General features: G+C 38.9%; 1 protein-coding gene and 1 non-coding gene across 16 annotated transcripts in view; one reads left to right on the top strand and one right to left on the bottom strand.

Moving 5' to 3' along the window:
• AKAP13 (A-kinase anchoring protein 13) overlaps positions 1-27673 on the bottom strand; it is a 352869-nt gene that overhangs the window by 84108 nt on the left and 241088 nt on the right. For 11 of the 15 annotated variants that reach the window (XM_050797966.1, XM_050797967.1, XM_050797975.1 and 8 more), the window contains 4 exons: positions 20732-20807; positions 14337-14473; positions 4427-4797; positions 3449-3502 (listed from right to left, as the gene is read on the bottom strand). In XM_050797966.1, the coding sequence (XP_050653923.1) occupies positions 3449-3502; positions 4427-4797; positions 14337-14473; positions 20732-20807 (638 nt within the window). The remainder of the gene's footprint in view (positions 1-3448; positions 3503-4426; positions 4798-14336; positions 14474-20731; positions 20808-27673) is intronic. The other 4 variants (XM_050797981.1, XM_050797976.1, XM_050797973.1 and 1 more) reach the window with 1 other exon arrangement.
• On the top strand, positions 8885-8990 carry LOC126960186 (U6 spliceosomal RNA). Its single transcript, XR_007727774.1, has one exon. It is a non-coding gene; the product is annotated as a U6 spliceosomal RNA (small nuclear RNA).

Consider the following 27673-nt stretch of genomic DNA (forward strand, 5'->3'; position numbering starts at 1 on the left):
GAATAATCTCTCAGTACATCCCATACTCCCACATCACCCTTACCACAGTATCACTAACCCTAACTTTTTAAAAGAGACAGTGACAAACTGTGCTTTGGTGGACTCATGAAGTCATCAGTTTTTTTTTTTTTTCATGTGTTTCCATTATAGATCCAACCAAACCAGACAATTAATAGATTTTGCATAAGATACTTAGTCAACACTGGCATCCATCTTCAAACCCTACTCACTAGGCTACTATGTTAAAGATAAAGCATATAACACTGATTAAATATTTGCTTATATTTTAATGATAATGAAAACTCCCCCCCAAGATGGAGTTTCACTCTTGTTGCCCAGGCTGGAGTGTAATGGTGCGATCCTGGCTCACCGCAACCTCTGTCTCCTGGGTTCAAGTGATTCTCCTGCCTCAGCCTCCTGAGTAGCTGGGATTACAGGCATGCGCCACCACACCCAGCTAATTTTGTTGTTTTTTTTTTTTTAGTAGAGATGGGGTTTCACCATGTTGGTGAGGCTGGTCTTGAACTCCTGATCTCAAGTGATCCACCCACCTCAGTCTCCCAAAGTGCTGGGATTACAGGCTTGAGCCACTGCACCTGGCCGATAATAAAAATTTTTTAAAAAGGAATTCTATGGCACTAAGTTAGAAATGTATCTTTTAAATTTTAAGTTTGTATCCGTTTTTCAGATTAAAAAAAAAAAAATCCATCTGATCATCTACTTCCTTGAATATCCCAGTAGGGGTGTCTATTCTCAAGTAGCAGGGACAGAAAATGTGGGGTTGGAAATGCTAAGTAAACACCACTAGCTAAAACAATAATCAATTCAAAATATTGTGTGCTCTATAAAGGAAACTGCATAGAAACGTCAGGATTTTTATTAACAAAAACTATCATTTAAAAAATACCCTGCTACCTGGGCCATAAAGTTCTAGGTGATGTGCTTTTGTTTTCTGAGAAGAGATAAAAGCAGAGCTTGTGGACAACAATAAAACCACTTGGCTCCCTCCAGAATCTTGCAGATGGGAAGGCCTGGCACCAAAAAAATTAGATATATCTAATAACTTTGTTTTGCTGGATATATCTAATAACTTTGTTTTGTTGTCAAGTGGAGTTTTTGGCTGGAGAAAGGAGACAAGGAAAATGGTGGGAGGATGTAAGAGCTACTCCTATGGCTCTTTAAAAAAATCTTTACCATATCATTTAAAACTAAATAGTATAAAGCATTTTAAATCAGATTAAATTAGTGGTATAAAGCTTACAAGTGCAGAAGCAGAAAGTAAAAATACAGTGGAGACACTTCACTGTTCTGGTAAGTGGGATGACACTGACACAATTTACTTGTGTGAGGAGAAGATATATATTTTACAAACACACATAAGACTCAGAAGTCCGTTCTTCGACATTATTAAATTTTAAATCGCCAGTTAATAAACAGGCATATTTTTACCTAAATATCCAACTTCTTTTTTTAGAAACAGGAATGTGGCAAATCAGTAACTGAACATACACTGCCAAACCATCATTTTTAAAAATAATCTCCTTCTACAGATTTAAATGTTTCTTTACTTTCAGGATATGACAATGATGTGGAATACCGTGAAGAGATTTAACATGAAGAGAATGAAAAACGATAGGGAGGCAGGAAGACAAACATAATAGCTTTTTTTTTTTTTTTTTTTTTTTGAGACTCAGACTCATTCTGTCACCCAGGCTGGAGTGCAGTGGCATGATCTCAGCTCACTGTAACCTCTGCCTCCCGGGTTCAAGCAATTCTCCTGCCTCAGCCTCCTGAGTAGCTGGGATTGCAGGTGCGTGTCACCACACCTGGCTAATTTTTGTGCTTTTAGTAGAGATGAGGTTTCACCATGTTTCCCAGGCTGGTCTCAAACTCCTGGGCTCAAGCAATCCATCTGGCTCAGCCTCCCAAAGTGCTGGGATTACAGGCGTGAGCCACCGTGCTCAGCCAAGATGTAACAGCTTTTCTAAAGAACCAGGAAGGAAGCTGCAGATGGTCTACAATGTCTGCCCTTTCTGGTAACAGAAAACTCCTTTCATAATTAAGGGTATTTTTGAAAGCATCGTCATTTCCTCAATTAGTAGGGGTAATATTTAGCAGTTCTTTGGCTTTGAGATTTGGAAAGTTCTAGATTAAAAAAAAAACAAATGTCCCTCCCCCTGCCTTATAATACCTGTTGTAATGTTTCAATTTTACAAAATTTTAAATTATACATTACATTCTTCCTACAAAAGTAAGTTTCACTAGGGATGAAACTGGCTGGAGTTGTTGACGACAGGCACATCTATACACTAACTCGGACTGCATCCAGCAATCTGTCGTCTCCCACTTTGTCATCAAGTGCCTGTTTTTAATAAGCACATATTGAAAAGCTTTAATAAAGACCCAGACAAATGTACCTCCAAAGAACCTTCTACGGAAAAGCATTTAGTAGAGATGGGGTTAAAACTTGTTTAACAACTTATTTTCTGGAAGAACAATTTCATAGGAATCATTGATTATCTGAAATTCATGAGAACATTTGAATTTAAGCTCAATTTCTTGCCTAAAATCTGGAATTAAACAAAGCATCCACTTGGAAAAGACAAAGTCGGAAAGATCACTATTCGCCTACTTCCCAAAAAACAGGTTCAGCTAATAGTTAAAAATACTTCTTTACAAATGTCTCCTAATACGAGACACTGGCAGTAATATAACCCTAATTTTTGGACTTCTAAACGTTTTTCTAAACAATGGAAGAAAAGGTCACTAATGACTTCTAAAGAAAATCCAATGCAAAATTTGAAGCAAATTAGCAATCTGACTAGAAATTACTTCTCAGCTTAAAAATCATTTATTTTTAGCTTCAAAATATTACCTGACAAATACTAATTAAGGAATTCAAAGGCCAAGAGTTGAACTTATACCTCTGATTTGCTTTAAGAAATGACTACATCCACAATGGAATGGAAAATGCCAGGTGGCCTAGTAATAAAGTCTTTCATTACATTATTAAAGAATGTGTTGACAATATTTCAGGGCCTATATACAAGCACACACACATTCCTGGTTTTTCTTTTGTGGAGAAGAAAAAAATAGTACTCCCCAGGGTCCATTAAATAGGTACGACATAGACAATTCTTTGAACTCTTCTAGGGAAAGCTGGGTGAGACCCTATTATCACAGTCATCTGAACACCAATGAGCACAAGATTGAAAAAATTAAAAATAATTTTTAAAAAAGATAAAATAGGATAAAACTTCAATTAAAGAAACCATTTCATATAAAATGGACATTGGCAATTAATAAGTACCTATATTTTATTTGCCTGAATTAGATGGGACATTACTTAAAAGTAGATGGTCCGATCATGGATTAAGCAGAATGAGATGCTTGTTAGTATACGCTCAGAGGTGACATGGTTAGTCCATCAAGTTAACGAACTCTGTACCTTCTCCTATGAATGGGAGGTCTCCTGACAACATCCCCAAGAGCTCGCATTGAACTGAAAATGAATGGTGAAGAGGTCAGTGTTGCAGATGAAACAAAATGGGATACAAATGCATGAAACATACAGACACCACACTGGGGAGAGAGACACTGCTCAAAGAGAAATGGCACAGGGAAGAGAATGAAGGAATGTGGAATAAGAAAAACATCAGGACAAAAAGGGACTGACAATTTCTGTGGAGGGCTACTTTGCTCCTCCCCTTGCTCCAAGGAGTTAATCAGATGGCAAAAGTTATGAAGTTTATTAAATTATTAAAGAATCAGAAAAAAATTACTACTCAAAGCTTTAAAGGGGTTTTTCTTAACACTTTAAAATTCAGGTTATACTACATGCAGGTAACACTAGAAGAATTAGTCAAACTGATTAAAATCTCACTCTCATTCCATTATCTTCAGAGGTATTAGGACAATGGTCCTAGATAAGCCTCAGCAATAAATTCAAACAGGAGATCCCATGACATTATGCAGGATGAAAATAAGTAGAGTTCTAGTCTCAGTTCAGTACTAGACTGACTGTAAGACTTCATGTTTGTTTCTTAATTCAAAGCTGACATGAAACTACTGCCTCCAATATTTTATCATTCATAAGTTTCATTAATGTGGTAAGAATAAACGTTCCCATTTACTAAACACTCACTATATGACAATCACATTTCACTGTATTATTAAAAATAATAATGAAGGTATTTTACAGATGAGAAAATTAAAGCTTAGAGGGGTCAGGTGACTTGCCCAAGGTCATTTACATGGTAAATTATGGAGCTGGGGTCTGAACACAGATTTTCCTGATTCCAAAGCCTATATTCTTTCTTCTATACTATGGGGTCTCCTAAATTCTTTTACCAACAATAACACAAATCAGAAGCTTCTCAAAAGCAAGCACACACTGAGACACTAAACAAACTGCCTCCCATCTCACCTCCGGTGGTTCATTTCTGCATCGCTGGCTGCATTTTTCCCAGGCCCCCAGCTGTGCCTCCGGAAGGGGGAAAGAGAGCGCATGGAGCTCCTCAGGACAGAGCAGTTTGCAGGCACTTCAGTGATACTGTCCATCTCCTCCTCTTCCACGTCGCCTGGGTCAGCAGGCTCACTCTCACTTTCTCGACCCTCAGCTCCCATCCCATGGCTGTAGAATCCATCAAGGCTTTGCCGATCTCTTGACCTGTTTGGCTTTAAAATCTGGGAGAGAGACACATCACTGCCATGAGAAGAATGTTGGTCCAGTGAAGCCGTGTCATCGGTGGATGAACTGGATCCGGTGATATCACAGGTCAACTGCTCTTCCTCTGGCTGTAATGGAGAGAAAGCACATATGGTTGAAGCCAGCAGGGCCAATCAGATAGCCTCAGTTATTCTAGATTAAGCTAATGGCTTCTCAGTGGGCTCCAGGCAGGCAAGATCATGACTGGCCTCAGAGACTTGTTTTTTTAATAGGATGATCACAGTTGGATTCAAATCTCCCCGGACTCCAGAAAAGAAACAGTCTAGATCTATCCTCTTTCTGTTTGTTTTTGAGACAGAGTCTCACTCTGTTGCCCAGGCTGGAGTACGGTGGCTCCATCTCAGCTCACCACAACCTCTGCCTTCCGGATTCAAGAGATTATCCTGCTTCAGTCTCCCAAGTAGCTGGAATTACAGGCATGCACCACCACACCTGGCTAATTTTTGTAGTTTTAGTAGAGACAGGGTTTCACCATGCTGGCCAGGCTGGTCTCTAACTCCTGACTTCAAGTGATCTACCCACCTCAGCCTCCCTCTGGGATTACAGGTGTGAGCCATCCCACCTGGCCTAGGTCTATCCTCTTTATACCTTTTACTAGAGGTACTAGACTAGAAGTACATCATTTTTTCTTTCTTTTCTTTTTTTTTCCAATTTGAGACAGGGTCTCACTGTGTCACTCAGGCTGGAGTGCAATGGTGAAATCATGGCTTACTGCAGCCTTGACCTCCTGGACGCAAGCGATCCTCCCACCTCAGCCTCCTGAGTAGCTGGAACTAGAAGCAAGTGCCAGCATGTTCAGCTAATTTTTTGTGCGTATTTCTTTTAGACACAGGGTTTCACCATGTTGCCCAGGATGGTCTTGAACTCCTGGGATCAAGCAATCCTCTTGCCTTGGCTTCCCAAAGTGCTGGGATAAAGGTTTGAGCCACTGTGACCATCCCATTTTTTTTCTTTCTTTAAGAGGAAAAAGATCAAATTTATGTTAGTTCTTTCAGTCAATATCACCAACTGCAATGAAGGGAATCCATTTGTCTCTGGGTTTTTTTGTATATGAAAACTAAATTCATAATGTGTTAGATTTAATTTTTTTTTACAAGCTTTAACTGAACAAAGCAGTCTGCTTGGCTACAATAATAATGTGCTGAAATTAACATTCCAAAAGCAAGTCTGTGGTTGTTTTTAGTGGCCTTCTGAAAAATGTGGAATAGCTTATGACCCCACCTAAAGTTTGCCACAAATGCATAAGTACTTTTACAAATATCTAAATGGATGAAAGCTATACATTTTTCTCATTTCACTGAGAACTGGCTGAGTGTTATGAGGCCAAATCATACATTAAATAATCAGTCCTGGCAATGAGGCCTTTGATAAAGTGATGACGCTCTTTCCTGGCTAACCTCTGCCTAACAGGTTCTGTGTAACTTTGTTCTAGTACCCTGACATTTTCTACTTGTCGAAACATACCAGTGGCCAGGCGGGGTGGCTCACGCCTGTAATCCCAGCTACTGGGGAGACTGAGACAGGAAAATCTTTTGAACCCGAAAGGGAGCAAGGGAGGGAGATACCAGAACACAGAATTTGATGGGTGAGGGAAAGATGAGCTTCATGGTACCCAAAAGACCAAAAGAAGTGTCTAAGAGATGCTTGATCATACTTAAGATGTGGGCACTGTCTTAATAGCTATTTTGCACTCTTATGGGATGGGGGCAGGGAACAGGGAAGGGCATTTTGTAATTCTTTTTCCCTTTTTCACAATATTTTCCTAATTAGTCTACTCAATGTTTTAATTAAGGGTAAAAAAATTTACGGTTCTTCAAGAAAGAAAAAAATTATGAAAATCTTTCGGCTTTGGAATAGAAAACAAGCTCTATACTATAAGGAGACTCTTTTTAAAGGTTTGACGTAATAGTTCAAAAGCACACCACCTTCTAAAAGCACCCTTTCTACCTTTTGGGCTTGATCTCACAAGCTAATAAGAAGGCTTTCTTTTTCTAGTTCTGTGGAATCCAGTTTCCTAGATTGTTTTTTAAGTAATGTATGAGATGTGAATGAGAGAGAAGATGCATGGGGATCACCAGACAGGTCAAACTGAGGCCCAGATTTTCCAATGGACTCAGGCATGAGCAGCAGAGTCAAGATTTGAACCCAGGCTGATTTCAACTCAAACTGCCCTATTCTGGTATCTCAATCATCTTTTTAAAATCCTGTAAGAACAAGACATCAAAGTCAGTATCAGAGAAGTCCCTTCACTGGGTCACTCTGTAAAATAAAACTATGGTTCACCAAGTAAATTCTAAATTGTGGTAGGTATTATTTTAAAATGAAACAACTGAGTATGCTTTTAAAGTGAGTGAGGGACTCGGGGGCTTCCTAAAGGGGTCCTATTCACGGAGCAACTCTCCATGGACAAGGACAATGTAAATGGTCTCGTGAATGTCTCGGCTTTCTCACTGTACTGGGTTGAACAGTGTCCTCCTCAGATACATGTCCTTCTCAGAATGTGACCTTATTTGGAAAGAGGGTCTTTGCAGATATAATTAGTTAAGATGAGGTTATACTGGAGTAGGGTGGATCCAAAATGTCCCCAGATCCAATATGAATGGTGTCCTTGCAAGAGGAGAAGAGACACAAAAAGACACACAGGAGAGAATACCACGTGAAGACAGAGGAAGAGATTAGAGTGCAGCATCTACAACCCAAGGAACACCAAGGACTGTGAACAAGCACCAGAGACTAGGAGAGAGGCCATTTTCTCTCAGAGCCTACAGAAGGAAAGCAGCCCCACTGACACAGTGATTAGGATCCCCAGCCTTCAGAAGTGGGACCAAGTACATTCCTGTTGTTTACAGCCACCCCGCTTCCAGTAATTTGTTACAGCAGCCCTAGGAAGCTAATATACTCACCCTTAGCTGCCTAAATGTCTAATTCTCAAAATAATATCAAGGGACAAACAGAATGAACATCAATAAAGCAAAATGTGTAAAAAGCCTGCTCTAAAACACACAAGAAAGGCTTCAAAGCAAACAAAAATTTTGAGTTAAAGTTTCCATTTATTAATTTGTCATATAGCCTTCTTACAAGTTAGCTCTTCTCAGTTTGGAAATAACTCACAGACAGTTGTATAGGTGCTTCTTCACTGGCATCTAATCTTGGAAGGATTTTGCCTTGAAAAAAAAGGTCTGCTGGCCGGGTGCGGTGGCTCAAGCTTGTAATCCCAGCACTTTGGGAGGCCGAGACGGGCGGATCACAAGGTCAGGAGATCGAGACCATTCTGGCTAACATGGTGAAACCCCATCTCTACTAAAAAAAAAAATACAAAAAACTAGCCGGGCGAGGTGGCGGGCGCCTGTAGTCCCAGCTACTTGGGAGGCTGAGGCAGGAGAATGGCGTGAACCCGGGAGGCGGAGCTTGCAGTGAGCTGAGATCCGGCCACTGCACTCCAGCCTGGGTGACGGAGCGAGACTCCGTCTCAAAAAAAAAAAAAAAAAGAAAAAAAGAAAAAAAAGGTCTGCTATCTCTCTGGCACTTTACCAATCTGAAGTTTATAAAGCAACCATCTACCCTTTTGAGACTCATTAAAATAAGGTGGGAAAATCTTTGGTGGCCTATTTATACATATTTTAAAAACAAAGAGCTCTGTCTAGAATATATTCTCAACACAAAGCCTTTCTTCCTAATACGTGCTTTTAACTCTGATCTCACTGAAACTACATGATTTCTACAGTCTCGTGCATCTGGTAAGAATAAAGTTCACACAGAATAATATTCTTATACTCAGTATTTTTACTGCACTATGCAGCTCTTACTATGAATTGGTGGTTATTACTTGAAAAAGGAAAACAAAACATCACTGGTGAAAATGTAAAATGGTACAACCACTTGGGAAAAGATCTGTTTCATAGCAAATTAAACCTATACCTACCATATAATCTAACAATTCGAATCCTAGGTATTTACTCAAGAGAAATGATATTATTTAGATTCCATTTATACGAAGTTCTGAAACAGAGAAAACTAATCTGTGGTGGGAAAACAATTAAGACAGCTGTTGCCCCAAAAGACATGAGGCAACTCCAAAGCAATGCTTATAGTCTGTATCCTGCTGCAGGCTGGGTACAAAGGTGAATGAAGGCTTCTATCAAAAGTCACCGATGGGTGCTCACTTTGATAGCACATATACTAAATTGGGACGATGCACAGAAGATTAGCATGGCCTCTGTGCAAGGATGATGCACACATTCGTGAAGCGGTCATTAAATTTTTTTTTAAAAGTCACTGACTGGTACCCTCAAGATTGTACATTTCACTGTATGTAAATTTTACCAAAAAACCCAATCAGCCTATAAACAAATATTGAATTCTAAGTGTTCAGAGGTGAAGTATATTGATATCTGAACACTTAGAATTTAGGCAAACTGGGTGGACAGAAGGATGGACAGATATATAGTTACATAACAGAGCAAATACAATTAAAAGTTAATTGTAGGATCTAAGTAGTGGGTATATGGGTGTTCACTGTACAATTCTCCAAATGTTCTATATGCTTCAATATTTTCTTAATAAAATGTTGGGGAAAATGCCTGACTGGCTTTCTCAGCCAGAGTTACATTATACAGGTATGGACACATAAGTGCATACAGAGGTATAAACATTATATACATAGAACTACAAAAACTGCTGCATACTTTATATCTTATTACTATACTTGAAGAAATCATGCTTAATACTGCCAATATACTAGTCCTTTAATCTCCATTTATTCCCAAATATTTATTATTATTATTTATAATAATACACAAGGCACTCTACATGGACCTTGGAAAAGAACAGCTCACATTTTAAACACCTAACACATGCCAACCATTTAATCCATTTATGTTCAATATTTTAAGAAAAGTACCTGATTACAAGCATTACCACTGGTTCACAGTTTTAAATTTGTAATAATTTCAGCACTTGTGCATAGGCAATTGTAGTTTTCTTTCTTTTTTTTTTTTTTGAGATGGGAGTATCACTCTGTTGCCCAGGCTGGAGTACAGTGGCACGATCTCAGCTCACTGCAACCTCTACCTCCCAGGTTCAAGCAATTCTTCTGCCTTAGCCTCCCGAGTAGCTGGGATTACAGATGCCTGCCACCACGCCCAGCTAATTTTTGTATTTTTGGTAGAGATGGGGTTTCGCCATGTTGGCCAGGCTGGTCTCGAACTCCTGACCGCCAGTGATCCGCCTGCCTCGGCCTCTCAAAGTGCTGGGATTACAGGCATAAGCCACCACGCCCAGCTGCAATTGTAGTTTTCTTAATTAGGATTCTGTAAATACATTTACTTTTATTTATTTTTAAGACAGCGTCTCGCTCTGTTGCCCAGGCTGGAGTGCAGTTGCACAATCACAGCTCATTGCAGCATTGAACTTTAAGGTCCAAGTGATCCTCTCGCCTCTGCCTCCCAAGTAGCTGGGACTACAGACGTGTGCCACCATGCCTGGCTAATTTTTAAATTTTTTAGTAGAGACAGGTTCTCACTATGTTGCCCAGGCTGGTCTCAATCTCCTGGACTCAAGCAGTCCTTTCACTTCAGCCTCCCAAAGTGTTGGGATTACAAGTGTGAACCAGTGTGCCTGGCTTACATTTACTTTTATCTCAAAAAGGTTTTTTGGGTTTTTTTTAAAGTAATTTTTTTGGCTTGGGGATCAAGGACCTGAGAAAAACTACAACACATGAAAGAAGGATGTTCCCTTTAGGTTTTGTATCTTACATAAGTCATTTTGATTTTTTTAAAATCAATTGTAGATAATCTTCTAACTAACCTGGAGAAAAAAAATACATGGAAGGGCTTTGATTTACCTCTCTTTGGGAAGAGAGGCAGCAACTGTTAATATTTCCTGTAGACTTTAATTACCCTTTTGGATAGTAGAGTGGCCTAGATCATTATATTTTATATTCGTACTTTCTCTCTTAGCTAGTGCCAAAAAGAATCCTAGGATTTCTTTTCACTTTAGAAACAAAATCTAAATTTTATGCTGTTGATTAAAGATCTTAGGAACTCACACATATTCATGAGAATAAACATGAAGCTCATAACACTCACTAAAGAGTCATTTACCAGGAGGTATACTGAATGGAAAGACAGGGTTAAGGTGAAAAGGTCACAGCAAACATTACGGGCTGTTAAAGACCTCTGTGAGGCCAGAGTCACACAAATGGCTGAAGGAAGTGACGTCATGTACCACTCATGGTTCACAGAAAAAGATGTTGCAATCTCTTGCCTACAGATTATTTTTTAGAGAAGGAGAAGAGGGTTAGAACCTGGGAACAAACTGCAATACATTTTGATATTTTGCATAGCACCCTCTGTGGATTACCCCTGAGGACGACTTTTAAGGAAGCAGCTGATGGCCTATCTGCCAGTGCCACACTTTTATTTAATCACTGGCTATTAGGGCAGGTTTGGAGAGGTTGAGAATAAAACAAAAAATGAATGGATTTTAGAGTCAGGCCTAGATGCAAACCTCAAGCTGGCTGCTCACCTACTAAATAATTTTGGATACATTTCTTTACCCATCAGTGCCTCTATTTCCTTAAGAGCATAAAACCACCTACTCGTCAGGGTTGATGGGCAACAAACTGAGATCAAATATTTTAAAAATTTAGTTCAGTACCTACTGTACAGTAAGTATCCTGTCAATATTAGTTTATCTCTCTCCTTTTTGTAAGTCAGCCCTTGGTTTCATTAATGCTAGAGCAAACGTTTATTGCAAAACCTCTCCTGGTCACAGGCTACTTTGGTAGAGCAAAAACACTAAGAGAAAAATCCTCCCCATCTCTTCTCAGGCCATTTAGACATTCTCAAGCACACATGAAGAGATGAAAGTGAACCTGCCATTTCTGGTTTTCCCTAAGCAGTCTGGTATAAAATGTAGGTGTTATTTACTTATTTATTTTTGAGACAGGGTCTTGCTCTGTCGCCCAGTCTGGAATGCAGTGGCGCCATCACGGCTCACTGCAGCCTTAACCTCCTGGACTTAAGTGATCCTCCCACCTCAGCCTCCCGAATAGCTGGGACCACAGGTGTGCACCACCATGTCCGGCTAATTTTTGTATTTTTTGTAGAGACAAGTCCCATTATGTTGGCTCAGGCTGATCTCAAACTCCTTGACTCAAGTGATCCTCCTGCCTTAGCCTCCCCAAATGCTAAGATCCACCATGCCTGGCCTCCTTCAACTTTAAAAAATTATGTCTGTCTAGTATTCTTGGGAAAAAAAAAAAAAAAAAAACTCTGAAATCTAGCACAGGTCATTTATATGAGCAATTTCATAAATGGTTCTGGGAAACTAAGAAGGAGAAATATAGAAAATTCTAATTATCCTTAGCTAGGAAAACCATTCAGTTAAGTGACCAGAAGTAACTCTGAGTCTGCAGAGATGGTAATATTCAGGTACAAGCTGTCATGCACCTAGGAGGTTGCAAGCAAGTATTTCTTAATGAAGACACTTCAATTTTTTAAAAAAACTTTTTACATTAAAATTTTCAAACATATATAAATGTTTAATAAATATCTGTATATCCATGACCTAGTTTCAGTGATTATCAATGATCCCATTTTAAAGCTGGAACTTAGAGATACTATCTAATCTGTTTATCTCAGTATGTTTTTAGCGACACGTATCTTCAGAATGGTATTCCCTTGCGGGGAATAGAATTCCTTAAAATTAAAACCTCAAAGTCACAGTGGAAATTACCTAAACTCTGATATAATAAAATAAAATAAAATACAAAATAAAACTATCGATTTCTCTTTTCCTAAGTAAAAAGAGAAAGGCAGATCTTCTAAATGTGGACTTTTTACTTCATAGAATTTTTTGTCAAGTCACTATGAGTAACAGTGATAGAAATCTTTAAGGCTGCATCATATTAAATAAGTCTTTCCAAGGAACTTGGGAAGACAATGTACTCAAGATAAAAATGCTGTGTAGAAGTTACAAGAATAGGCCAGGTGTGGTGGCTCATTTTGGCCTTAGGGAAGGCCAAAAATGAAAGGAAGGTACACAGGGTACATTCACAGAGGCACTGATATGCTCCTGATTCCCAAATCTTTAGGTCTCTATTCTTGTAACTTCTCTTATTTTATTTTATTTTATTTTATTTTTATTTTTGAGACAGAGTTTCACTCCTGTTGCCCAGGTTGGAGTGCAGTGGTGCAATCTCGGCTCGCTTCAGCCTCCACCTCCTGGGTTCAAGCAATCCTCCTGCCTCAGCCTCCCAAGTAGCTGAGATTACAGACACACGCCACCATGCCCAGCTAATTTTTTTTATATGTTTAGTAGAGACGGGTTTTCACCATTTCCAGACTGGTCTCGAACTCCTGACCTCAAGTGATCCACCGTGGCCTCCCAAAGTGCTGGGATTACATGCATGAGCCACCACACCTGGCCTATTCTTGTAACTTCTACACAGCATCATTGACCATCTTGGACAACTTAATCACCCACTAACACAATTGCCCTCACCACTTCTCCGAGCTCATTATAAAACTAGAAGGAACCGCCTTGGTAGATGCAACAGTGTTTCTGCCTCTTCACCTCCTTACCATTAAGAAAACCACTTGTGGCATATAATTGAGTAGCATTTGCCATCTCTGTTGTGGGAAAGCCCTCTATTCTTCGCAGAGGAACAAAACAGAACTTGCTGCAACTAGAAACAAACATGAGCAAAAGAAAGCAAACTGCTCCCATTCCCCACCTCCCTTAGACAGTCTCAAATTATATGCAAACGTGAGCTGATTCATGTGGAAGGGCTCCATCGCAGAGATCTAGAAAGTTCCAATTAAGCAGGCTAGATGAGGATAAGTGATATGACCACACTCAACAGGAAGCTTCAGGCCTAAACACATTAACCAGAAATGACTCTACAGCTGGTTTATACATATGACATCATATAGTCTGAGCTGTGGTCCTTGCTGCCCACTGAGAAGTGTTTACTGTCATCTGACTTAATTCTAAAGGAACTTCCATTTCTTTTGACTCCTATATGAGCTTCAAAATCTGCATTTAACTAGCCACAATTTCACATTAAATCACTTTGGCTAATGCTTTTTTCTTTCTCTTTTTTTTTTTGTTTTTGGAGACAGAGTCTCGTTCTGCCGCCAAGGTTGGAGTTCAGTGGCGCAAACTTGACTTACTGCAACCTCTGCCTCCTGGGTTCAAGTGAGCACCTCCAGCTAATTTTTATATTTTTAGTAGAGACGGGGTTTCACCATGTTGGCCAGGCTGGTCTCGAACTCCTGACCTCAAGGGGTCCACCCACCTCAGCCTCCCAAAGTGTTGGGATTACAGGCATGAGCCACCATGCCCAGCCCAATGCCTTTTTCTAAACCCTGGTAATCTGGCGTTTCCTTCTCCAAGAGAACATTTACACACCTCTCAGAGTGAGTGAGGCCCTACAAGGCTAGCTGGATCACAACTTACTAGCAGGAGTTACATATTTAGGGAAACAACATGTCTTGGGAAGACAATGAGCACAAGAGGGGAAAAAAGTGGAAAAGAGTTTGGGAAGCCCAAATAGGAACACGAAAGCCATGGGACAAAAATGAAAGGAAGGTTTACACAATACCTTTGGGAAGATGATGCTGTCCATGTCATCACTGGGTGAGTGAAAGAGGTCAGAATCACTCCCAGGTTCTCTTTTAAGTACACCTTGTTTTGAGGTACACTCCCTGCCCAGTCCAACATCCAGGAAGTTCTCACACTCTGAAAAAGAGAATTTATTCACCAATATTGAAAATAAAACAAAAAACAAAAAGAAACACTTCCTTTTCACCCCAGCAACCAGTCTTTTAAATCTCTCTCTCACTCTTTTCTTTTCCTTCCCTCCTTGTTTCTTTTTTTCGATATCAAGAAGCTATAAAGGACACAGTCTAATTAGTAGTTCTGCTATTCCAATTCTAGGTTGATATAGCTCCTACAGGACAATCATGCGCCTACCATGTTTATATTAGGTACAGAAAGATAAAAGGATGATTTAGAAGCATATTCTACTTCTATTTAGATACCTGAACGGTAATGTTTTCCTCGTAGTAGTTAGGGAATTTTTTTTCTTTTGTCTTCAAAATCCAAAGTCTTTTACTAGCAACTATGTGATGCAGTTTGTTTTAAACTTATAGGTTCTGCTGAGTAATAACAGAAATATAATTTAACTTTTCTTACCATAAATAGCTCTTAAATTGGGGGCATAATGTGCCAAAGTGGAAAAATGTATCATTTAGAATCTGTTTTCAGTTCAATAACTAGAACAGGGACCCTGGCAAGCCAGAGGGAGGGGTCTGTGACAGAAATACTACCTTGGTACATGGAGGGAGCCTAAAAACTTAGTAGCTTGAAATAAGCAAGATACTCTTTCTTATTAACTTTGCTTTTTTGTTTTGTGTTGTTTATTTTGAGATAGGTTTTCATTCTGTTGCCTAGCCTGTAGTGCAGTGGCATGATCTCAGCTCACTTCAACCTCCACCTCCTGGGCTCAAGCAATCCTCACACCTTACCCTCCCAAGTAGCTGGGACTGCAGGCACATGCCACCAAGCCCAGTTTATTTTTTGTAAAGATGGGTTTTGGCATGTTGCCCAGGCTATTAACTTTGTAAACAAAAGTGACATGTGACTGGGTACTATACGGTTAAAGGGATTTGTAGATGGTGAAACCAAGAACCCAAGTCCATTACTGAGTGGATATGAGCTTCCTTCAAGAAGTTTTTGCAACCTCCGCCTCCCGGGTTCAAGCGATTCTCCTGCTTCAGCCTCTTGAGTAGCTGGGACTACAGGCATGTGCCACCATGCCTGGCTAATTTTTTTTTTTTGTATTTTTAGTAGAAATGAGGTTTCACCGTGTTAGCCAGGATGGTCTCCATCTCCTGACTTTGTGATCCACCTGCCTCAGCCTCCCAAAGTGCTGGGATTACAGGCATGAGTCACTGGGCCTGGCCCTAAGAAGTTTTAAAGATAAAAGTTATGGCCAGGCATGGTGGCTCAAGCCTGTAATCCCAGCGCTTTGGGAGGCTGAGGCAGGAGGAGCACCTGAGGCCAAGAGTTTGAGAACAGCCTGGCCAACATGGTGAAACCCCATCTCTACTAAAAATACAAAAAATTAGCCAGGCTTGGTGGCAGGTGCCTACAATCCCAGCTACTTGGGAGGCTGAGGCAGGAGAATTGCTTGAAGCTGGGAGGCGGAGGCTGCAGTGAGCCAAGATCGCGCCACTGCACTCCAGCCTAGGTGATAGAGAGTGACTTCATTTCAGAAAAAAAAAAAAGAAAAAAAAGATAAAAGTCATGTATCTCTGTTTTTGTAAGCAAGTTAATGTGTTATTTGGACAACCAGGTAGGCATGCTTTATCAAATCTGTAGGTGACACTAAGTGATGAGGGACAGGGCAGGAAACCTGGCTATCTAGGAGTTAAAGAGAACTCTACTTGGAGGTTTTGGGGGAAGCAAATTCAAGAGGAACTGACAGTACAAGGTGATGACAAAACCAAAGAAACACTAATAGTTTTAGTCTCTATTAGTAAATAGTACACTGGCATCCAAAACGGGAACAGTCCTGTCACTATGTGCCATCCAGACCACACCTTCAGGATTGTACTTGTTCCTAAATAACATCTAAAGTTGAACACTGATAAACAAAAATGTGTACGTAGTAACGGGGTCACGACAGTCAAAACATTTGAGATACATTCAGCTTACTGAGGAGCTTGAAGAAAATGTGCCTAAAGACGGTCACAGATTCCCTCTGTGCTGTTCCAGGGGCAGAACAAAGACCAGTGAGTGTGAGCTACAGAGCTTCACTAAAACGGGGCTTCTTGGCAATAGGTTGGGTGCCCCATAAAGTAGTGACTATCACTTTACCAGAAGGGTTTTGGAACAGAGAATGACTATGTCAAGATATTACAGAAAAGGTATCTGCACAGAGAGGGAAGTGAGGGCTGGACTAGATAACTTCCAGTGTCTCCTTCGATTATTAGATTCTATGCTTAGATAATTATGTTGTCTCTGTGTGTTGAAACTGGGAAGAAATAGCTGCTCTAATGAAAAATTAATTAGGGATAATCACTGAATTATCTGCCCTGGTAGCTTAGAGCAAGGGTCAAGGATGCACTGCATTGCTACAGGTGATAAATCGCTTGTCAATCAAATGATTTTTTCTACTAGTTAAGCATCTGGCTAAATACTGGGGAGTATCCAAATAAAAAGAAATGTTTAATGTTGGGGGGGAGGCAGTTTACTGTCTTGTGGCAGAAATAAACATATTAGAAGACAATTTCAACGAAGAATTATACAAAAAAATGCCATAGGAAGTGAGACAGGGCTCATGGATGAATCTGAAAATCTTTCAGTTAAAAAAAATCACCTTAGTCTGTTTCAGTCTTGGTTCAAACTATTTTGGAGAGTGTTAGTTCAATGGGAACAGCCCTGCCTTTAGCCGACTGGAAACTATGGGTATTCTGGAGAATTTTTTTCACATTTCCTAGAGTATGTAGTAACCTAAGAGGAGCTGGTGGGTGTGATCTACTCCTTCTCCTTTCCCTGCCTGAAAAAATAAAAAAAACGCCTTTCCGTGACTGAGGGAAAATAGGGGGGCTGGCCAAGAAAAGAAAGGGCTGTCACAGCAACTACACTGAGCTGCTCGCTGTCCAGCTGGCCCTCTAACAGACCACGTCCAAATTCCAGACTGGAAAACAAACTAGCTCATGATATTCGAATGGAAAATTCACAGGGAAGATCCAGATTCAGCCCTGGTAGGAATACCTCACCCAGAAAATAAATTCAAGCCAGCACTACAAGGGGTAACAAACCAAGTTTGGGATGAGAGTCTGCTCTGTGAGATAAAGCTGATTGTTGAGGAGGGGAAGAGAGAAAAGTACAGAAAGAAGGACCAAGATGGAGAGAGAGGGACCATAAACCATTATAACCCCTCCGTGTCATGGGGCGGGGGGAAGTAGGGGGAATCCCTAAAGGCAGAGCTAATCCACACCCTGTGTCACATGTATTGCTAAGTTTTCAAAATTAATAAAATCTTTTCTTTCCTTCTATATGTTCCCTTCCTACTGAATAAAGGGGAGCTGCATATCTAAGTGTAAACAAGAGTAAAGATCTCTGCTTTTCGAGTTAGACTCACCAGGCTTAAATCTAGGTCTGACTACTTAACAGAAGAAAAATTCCAGGCAAGAAGTAATTTCACCCCTCTCAGTTGCCATTTCCATAACAGTGACAAGAGATGATCGTACTTCCCTAAAGGAGTCACAGTGACAGGAATAATTTATACATAGAGTAACCAGAACTCTGGTTTCCACCACATAGCAGGTGTGTGATGTATGTGTCTAATGAAGTTAAGGCTTCATTAACATTTAATGTATGATTCAGTAAGTATCCAGACGACAGTACCTTAAAGATGGGCACAGGCAGGGCCAGTCCCATTTTATGACCCATATGTAAATTTGTCTATAATTTTTGTGTGCTGAGCTATTAGCTTTTTAGAATACAAACTTTTTAAAAGGTGTTATCTAGTCATTTGGGTTTAAAACGACATAAATGCCAACAAACTGTTATTGGGGAAGGGCAGGAAAACATACTGCTGACATCCTGTGGGCTCTGTTATGTCATACTAATCATAATTCTATCTTGTAATTTGTCCATTACTAAAGAGTATACAAAGTGATTTTAAAAGACGGTAGTATCTTGGCTAGGCGCGGTGGCTCATGCCTATAATCCCAGAACTTTGGGCGGACGAGGCGGAGGGATCACGAGGTCAGGAGATTGAGACCATTCTGGCTAACACAGTGAAACCCCGTCTCTACTAAAAATACAAAACAATTAGCTGGGTGTGGTGGTGGGCACTTGTAGTCCCAGCTACTTGGGAGGCTAAGGCAAGAGAATGGTGTGAACCTGGGAGGCGGAGCTTGCAGTGGGCCGAGACCATGCCACTGCACTCCAGCCTGGGGAACCTGTTATTTATTTATTTATTTATTTATTTATTTGAGACGGAGTCTTGCTCTGTCGCCCAGGCTGGATCTTGGCTCACTGCAACCTCCGCCTCCTGGGTTCAAGTGACTCTTCTGCCTCAGCCTCCTGAGTAGCTGGGGCTACAGGCGTGTGCCGCCACACCTGGCTAATTTTTGTATTTTTAGTAGAGACAGGGGTTTCACCATATTGGCCAGGCTGGTCTCGAACTCCTGATCTTGTGATCTGCCTGCCTCAGCCTCCCCAAGTGTTGGGATTACAGGCATGAGCCACCTCGCCCGGCCAAAAGACAGTATCTTATTTGGTCTAATGCTATTGCTCTCTTGAGGAAGTGTTTATGAAGTAAAATAGAGAAACCTGCAAAACAAAGTACCTAGGATTCACAAAAACACTATGCCTAAAATCAAAATCTCAGGTCTGAAGCTGAGTGGCATAATTCTGATCTGCAACTTTGTTAAATTGAGATTTTAAAATAATTACTTTAAAAAGACTAAATTGCTTATGCTTGGGGTTAGCGTATACAGTAGGTCTACAGAATTCAAAATTGTGTCCTGGGGAAAATGTCCAGGGGTTCAAAAATCATTTCTCTAAATATAGAAATTAAACTATGATGTGTGGAGATCTTTCCTTCCTGTGAATATTCAAACCGTGAGCAACCTCATTTAACCTTTACTTGGCAGAAAGTTTCACTCTTGGGTGGTTGTAATTACACTTTTAGAAAAAGCCCCAAACAGTTTAAGGAACCAAAACACAGTAGGAAGTGGTAGACATTTAAGTAGAAGGTTCTAGGAGGCTACATGGGGGAAGTGTCAGCCAAATCTGTCAACGGGGCCAATCTTGTAAAACTTGGACCCTGAACACGACTATAGCATAATATCCTTAACTACTCTCAAAAAATGAGACAAAAATAGAGAAAAACACTTTCCATATTTGTTTTCAATTATTTCCTTTGTAGTAAAGTCAGAGAGTTGAGAATCAGTAGGAAACTGCTCTGGAGTTAGAGGATTCAAAACAATTTGTTTTTAAATTTAACACTACTGGAGGGTATCTACACGTAAACTATTTCTAAAAAGACCTGCAAATGAAGACTAGGTAATTTTTAAAGCTGGGCAGTAAAAATTGGGAAGGCAAACAGAGGCTTGTTGGGTAAAACAGACTAAAAAAACTCAGAATGCAAATTACTAGTATTCACTTAGCAGCCATAGGAACAGGCACAGGGATTACTCATCATGTCATCCGTACTACACCCTCAAAATGAGACAAGCTACTAATACTTTACAGATGGGAGGGAGACAATGTAGCACACAGACATTAAGGAACATACTTTACGTCACACAGAGTTAGAGGCTGGACCTGGATTAAAAGTTGGGAATCCTAACTAACCACAAGCCATGTGCTATGTCATTAACAAGCAAGGTCTTAAGAGCATTGTACCCTCAAGTGTTGTTAGAAATAACTCAAAGATACTTAAGGAAAGACTTAATTCCTGACCATGCATCCAAAGTGTAATGTTCTCAACCTTGGGTACACAGTAGGGTAACTAAAGGAGCTTATAAAGATTTTGGTATCTAGGCCACACCCCACCCAACTAAATCAGAATATCTGGAGGTAAGACCCAGGCATGTGTATATTTTTAAAGCTTGCTCAGCCAGATAATTCCAATGTGCAGTCAAAATTGAGAACCTCAGGTTTGGTTCTTAACAGTAGATTTATACTTTTGCCAGATTAAAAAACCTATGTCATATGTATATGCACAGCACAGATGCCTTCACAAATGAATGAATCATAAAGCCACCTATGATGTCCGTTGCCAGCAAAATAAAATCCAGGTAATTACATGTGCTCATCTTCAACTGTAAGACAAAATGCCTACAAAGCCAAATCACATATATCCCTTCCTCTGATTTACTGTATAATATGCTAAGGAAGGGCAGATCTCCAAATAAAACGATCTGTTAGAGTGGGCCTGCAGCTCCAGAAAATGAATGGACAATCTCAGCTTACCTGGGCTCTGCTTGGAAGCCAAAAGAGATGCTGCATCAGGGCATGGCTCTATTGTACACCAGTTTTCTCGGTTTATCTGAAAGAAAAGGAAAACACTGTGTTTCAGTCATTGAAGTAATATGAGATAATTTTATAGGTGCCAAAATTATGTCGACTGTACCAACATTCCTATCTTTTTATTTAATACAGGGTGAGCAAACTTATGTCAAGGGAAAAAAAATTTTTTTCACACTATAACCACAGCAATCTATACTCAAGGCTCTAAAGAGGTTGTCATTGTCAATAAAAATTAGGCATACAAAAGTAAGAGGAAAAGATACACAAAGATGAAGGCCATAGTGTAGGCCAAGGGTAAAATAAAAAAAGTTAACATATGAAATTGACTAAATATTAAAATACATATTTGGTGTGGCTCATGCCTGTAATCTCAACACTTTGGGAGGCTGAGGTGGACTGCTTGAGGCCAGGAGTTCAAGACAAGTCTGGCCAACATGGCGAAACCCCATGTCTACTAAACTACAAAAATTACCTACGCATGGTGGTGGTACATGCCTATAATCCCAGCCACTCAGGAGGCTGAGGCACAAGAATTGCTTAAACCCGGGAGGCAGATGTTTCAGTGAGCCGAGATCGCGTCACTGTCCTCCAGCCCGGATGACAGAGCAAGACGCCATCTCATAAAAAAAAAAAAAAAAAAAAAAAGGCTCAGAGGGGTAGCTGAAGTAATAAATAGCAGGACTGGTATTGGAATGCCAAGTCTGTATTACTCTAAAAAGCAAAAACTTACCCCCTCCCCACAAATTAAAAAAAAATTTAAATATAGCCTTTACACCTCCCAACCATCTTAACATTACAATTCTCTACTTTGATTCAATTTTAAAATTTTAAAATTACCATTGAAGATTTCAATACTCCTCTCTTAGTTTATTGATAAAACAAATAGAAACAAAATCAGCAAGATAGAGAAAACCTAAAAAACCTCAATCAATTTGACCTAACACAATATAGAACACTCCATCCAATAACAGCATAAGACACATTCTTCTCAAGTGCACTTGGAATGTTCATATTCTATCACATAAAACAAACCTCAAATAAAACAAACATATTCTGTAGCATAAAACAAGTCTCAAATATAAGAAAATTAAAATAAAAAGTATGCTCTGTGATCACAACAGTATTAAATCAGAAATCCAAAACAAAAGATGGGAAAAAACTCAAATATTTGAAAAAAATTTTAAAAACTTCTAAATAGGCTGGGCGCGGTGACTCACGCCTGTAATCCCAGCACTTTGGGAGGCCGAGACAGGCGGATCACAAGGTCAGGATACCAAGACCATCCTGGCTAACATGGTGAAATCCAGTCTCTACTAAAAATATAAATAAAAAATTAGCTGGGCATGGTGGCGGGCGCCTGTAGTCCCAGCTATTCAGGAGGCTGAGGCAGGAGAATGGCATGAACCCGGGGGGCAGAGTTGCAGTGAGTGGAGATCGCGCCACTGCACTCCAGCCTGGGAGACAGAGATAAAAAAATAAAAAATAAATAAATAAATAAACACTTCTAAATAACCCAATGAATCAAAGTATATTAAGAAAAATAAGAAAATATTCTGAATTGAATAAAAACTAAAACACCACATATAAAAATTTGTGGATAGAACTAAAGCAGTGCTAACAGCAATATTTATAACACTACATGCCTATATTAGAACACAAGGTTTCAAATCAGTGATCTAAACTTCTACCTTACGAAACTAGAAAAAGAGGAGTAAATTAACCCAAAGCAAGCAGGATAAAGAAAATAAAGAACAGAAATCAATGAAATAGAAAAGAGAAGAACAATAAAATCAATGAAACCAAAAGCTGGTTCCTCAAAAGGGTCAATAATATCAATACAACTCTGGCGAGGCTAATCAAAAAAGAAAAGCTACAAATGACAGAAATCAGGAATTACAGAACGACACCATTACAGATCCTATAGATACTGAAAAAATAAAGCAATATTATGAACATTACTGCAATAAATTCATCAAGTTGGATGAAATAGTAGCATTCCATGACACTATACAAACTATCAAAATGCACTCAAGAAAACACAGATAATCTAAATAGCCTTATTCTATTAAAGCAATTGAATCCATAGTTTAAAACTTTATTACAAGGAAAACTTCAGGCCTAGATGACTTCAGTGGTGAATGCCACCAAACACTTAAGAAATGTCAACTCTACACAAGCTCTTACAGAAAACACAAGTATTTACAATGCAGCTCATTTTATGAGCCTAGCATTACTCTGAAATCAAAACCAGAGAGACATAAGAAAACTACAGATCAATATTCCTCAGGAATATAGATGCAAAAAACCTTAACAAAATTTTAGGTTAATGGAATCCAGCAATATCCCAGGAATGTAAGGTTGGTTTAGCACTTGAAAAATCAGTTTATTAACAGACCAAAAAACTCATGATCATCATGAGATCATCATTAGATCGAAAGAATCTGGGGCCGGGAGCGGTAGCTCAAGCCTGTAATCCCAGCACTTTGGGAGGCCGAGGCAGGCGGATCACTTCAGGTCAGGAGTTCAAGATCAGCCTGGCCAACATGGTGAAGCCACGTCTCTACTAAAAATACAAAAATTAGCCAGGTGTGGTGGTGGGTCTCTGTAATCCCAGCTACTAGGGAGCCTGAGGCATGAGAATCACCGGAACCCACGAGGCAGAGGTTGCAGTGAGCCGTGATTGTGCCACGGAACACCAGTCTGGGCAACAAAGCAAGAATCTGTCTCAAAGGAAAAAAAAAATCAGCAAAATTCAACACCTATTCATGATAAAAAAACTCTCAGAACACTAGGAAGAGAAAGGAAATTACTCAAACTGACAAAGGCATCTATAAAAAACCTACGGTTAACATTATATTTATTGGTGAAAGACTAAATGCTTTCATTCTGAGATCAGTAACCAAAGATATCCATTCTCATCACTTCTATTCAACAATATTCCGGAGGTCCTAGCCAGTGCAGTAAAGCAGAAAAAGAAAGAAAACGCATACCATTGGAAAGGAAGAAGTCAAACTTGGTTTATTGACAAATGGCGTGACTGCCTATGCAGAAAATGCTAAGGAATCTATAAAAATACTGGAATAAATAATGTATTAATAAAAGCAAGGTAGCCAGAGACAAAGCAACATTAAAAAAAGCAATGCTAGATCTTTATACTAGCAAAGAGCAATTAGAAATTGAAATTAAAAGTAAAAGCAATACCATTTACAAAAGCCTCAATAAATACAAAATAATTAGGGATAATTTTAAGAAAATATGAGTAAGACTCATACTCTGAAACCTTTATAAAACAATATTGAGAAAAAATTAAAGCAGACTTAAATAAATACAGACATACCATGTTTACAGATCAGAAGACTCAATACAGTTGTTAATTGTCCTCAAATTGATCACTACATGATTTCAAGACTTACTATAAAAGCTGCACTAACCAAACCTGCCTGATATTAAAAGGCAGACATATAAATCAATGTCAGAGAAGAGAGAATCCACAAACAGACCTTCACAGATATGGCCCACTGATTTTGACAAAGATGCCAAGATATTTTAATGAGGAAAAAATAGTCTTATGAACAAATGATGCTATAACAACTGGATATAAATATGTAAACAAACAAAACTCCCCAAGATCTAAAATCTTACCCCAAACCTTACCACCTATAAAAATGAACGCAGAATAGATTATATATCTAAATGTTCAACCTAAAACTAAAAAACTCCTAAAGAAGATGGAGTGAAACACTTTTATGGGACCTTGAGTTACACAAAGATTTCTTAAATACTACATTTTTTAAAACATGAAAAAAAAAATATTTGTCAACCTTAAAAACTTTTACTCCTCAAAAGCCATTGTTAGGAAAACAAAAAGGCAAACTAAAAACTGAAGGAAAATATTTATAAAACAATTATCTGCTAAGAACTCCTACCCGGAATATTTAAAAATAAAACAAAACAAACTCTTACAATGCAATAACAAAGCAACGTGATTTTTTAAATGGGTAAATGATTTGAATAAACATTTCATTTAAAAAGATATACAAAAGGCAGATAAGCAAAAAAAAAAAAAAAAAAAAAAAAAAGATACCCAACTTCATTAATTCACAGGAAAATGTAAATTAAAATCCCAAGGACATACCAACAGGCATTCATTACAACAGTCAAAATTTGAGACTGATAATACCAAATGTTGGCAAAGATGTGGAGCAACCAGAACACAGAACTGTTGTTGAAAGAATGCAAAATAGTGTAGCCATTTTGGGAAAGCGGTTTAGCAGATTTTTATAATGTCAAACATATACTTACACACAACATAGCATCCCATTCATTTACCAAAGAAGAATCAAAACCTACTGTCACACAAAGACTTGCACTGGAATTTTTAAAGCACTTTAATTCATGAGAGCTCCAAATTAGACACAGTCCAGATAGCCATCAAATGGTAAATGGAGAAGCAAATTGTAATATATCTATACAATGCTATAGACTCACAGTAAGAAGAAATGAACTGCTGATACAAACAACATGGATGAATCTCAAGAGTATTATGGTAAGTTTAAAAAAAAAAAAAAAAAAGCCAGACTCAAAAGACTACTTATTGACTACCTATTGTATGGTTCTGTCTATGCAATATTTAGAAAAGGCAAACCTACAGTAGCAAGAAAACATTAGTGATCAGCAGGGACTGAAGGAGAGGACTGACTACAGGGAGATAGAACAGAACTTCTGAGCTGACAGAAATGTTCCTATTATGACGCGGTAGTGATTACATAATTTAAATATTTGTCAAAGCTCACCAAACTATAAACTTATATTGGTTAATTTTGTTGTATGGAAATTTATACCAGAATAAAGCTGAAAACAAATACATTCTCAAAAACAGAAGCATAAAATATAAAATTAATTTTAGTCTTCACAATTCCCAAGCACGTTAACATTATAACCCTTTAATCATTAAAACGGACATACTCAGATGTAATTCTATAATAATATGAGCAGAAATATCTAAACAAACTACCAAGTAGTTGTGAATGTTTGTATGCTCAAAGACAGAAGCCTTGCTTTTATTCAATAACCTCTAAAATATATTTCTGATCACTTCAGTGAGAAGATATTAAACTCTTCTGCTGTTAAAGATCAACAGTTTTACTGTATACGCTAAGTGGCAGAAGGCAGAAGGCAGAAAGCTAGAGGACATTTTGTCAAATTATAACTGTTTGACAACAAAACAAATGAAAAGAATTAAACTGCTTGCAAATAACCAGGCAAACTAGAACCACATGAAACAAAACACTTTATCATTTGCTCTGTTCATCTATTTTACTATTACAGAGAGGAAAAACAGCAGGAACCAGGGGCCATCAGGGTTTCAGTTCCTGGTGTGTTACAAAATGATGCCAAAAATTTAAAAGTACTCCTGAATGGAACTGAATCTTCAGCAGGTGCCCTGGGATTACACATATTAAAAAATATTCTTTCTGAAATGTACTTTAAGGTGTGCACAATAAGGAAGTAACCACAAATTCTGTAACTTTACCAACACCCTATCCACATCTTTCAAAGAATTGAAACGATACATTTTCTTAAAAAAAAAAAAAGTCATTCAGAGAATTTTCTCTTAATTTCAAACTGCATTTCATTTGAAATGAGCCAAATTTTACACACTGTGAAATAAGTTTATCTGCTAATAGAACCACTGTACTGCAATACAAAACTACACTTTTAAGCTGGAAGGGAAAAAATTACTCCCCCCCCACCACCATTATTCCTGTAATAAGAAGAGGCTGCATGAATACAGCAACAAATTTAGATAGTTAACAGAAATAAAAGAGCTCAGATGATCCTTCAGTGACAAGTAAAGAATCTGGAAATGAACGACTACGAATTACCATATTACTGTCTCCTACCATGACCTTCAACAAGTTTTTTGGCCAACATTTTAGAAAACCCTATTAAAATTCTATTTCTACTGGGCGCCATGGCTCATGCCTGTAATCCCAGCACTTTAGGAGGCTGAGGCAGGGGGATCACAAGGTCGGGAGTTCAAGACTATCCTGGCCAACACAGTGAAACCGTCTCTACTAAAAAAATACAAAAATTATCTGGGTGCCTGTAATCCCAGCTACTTGGGAGGCTGAGACAGGAGAATCGCTTGAACCAGGGAGTCAGAGGCTGCAGTGAGCCGAAATCGGGCCACAGCACTCCAGCTTGGCAACAGAGCAAGACCCTGTTTCAAAAAAAAAAAAAGATTTATATTTCTTAGAATACTTTTCATTACCTTCTCAATACTACATGTCATTCCATAGCCAATGAGTAAAGTGGACATTATTTGCCTTGAATATGCAAGCGACTAAGACTCTCTATACTTTTCCTGTCATTTTAGGCACATGTGTTACATAAAGTGAGTTTCACATTTTACAAAATTATATACAATAAACACATACTACTAGAACAAAATTAAAGTTAAATATCTTTAAGTAAATATACTAATTTCTGAGTAACAGTCATGAGAACATATTCATGTTGGGAAACAATTCTCCATGTCCCTCTTGCATTTCTGCAGGTCTTGTCTGCAAAAGCCCTGATGGCCCTTTTATTCTAGACTATCTTTTCAAGACTGTTTGCATATCAAATATCCTTAAAAGATAAAAATATTGATTCCTTCCAAAGCAAAGGGCAGGTTTGTTTCTGTCCAGTATAATAAAGATAATGTCTCAGTCAAGGGCAAAGGTCACACAGGCTTACTGTCCACTGTATAAAAATTCAGGTTTCTTCAGGTTTAGATTTCTCAGCTGTGACACAGCATCAACCTGGACCCCTTTGTGTTGCCTGCATGGGGCTTAGGAAGCAAGGAGAACCAACAAGAAGGTGATGCTGATGCTGCTGGCT

The sequence above is a fragment of the Macaca thibetana genome, chromosome 7 (genome assembly GCF_024542745.1).
Source record: "Macaca thibetana thibetana isolate TM-01 chromosome 7, ASM2454274v1, whole genome shotgun sequence".
NCBI classification, from domain to species: Eukaryota; Metazoa; Chordata; class Mammalia; order Primates; family Cercopithecidae; genus Macaca; species Macaca thibetana.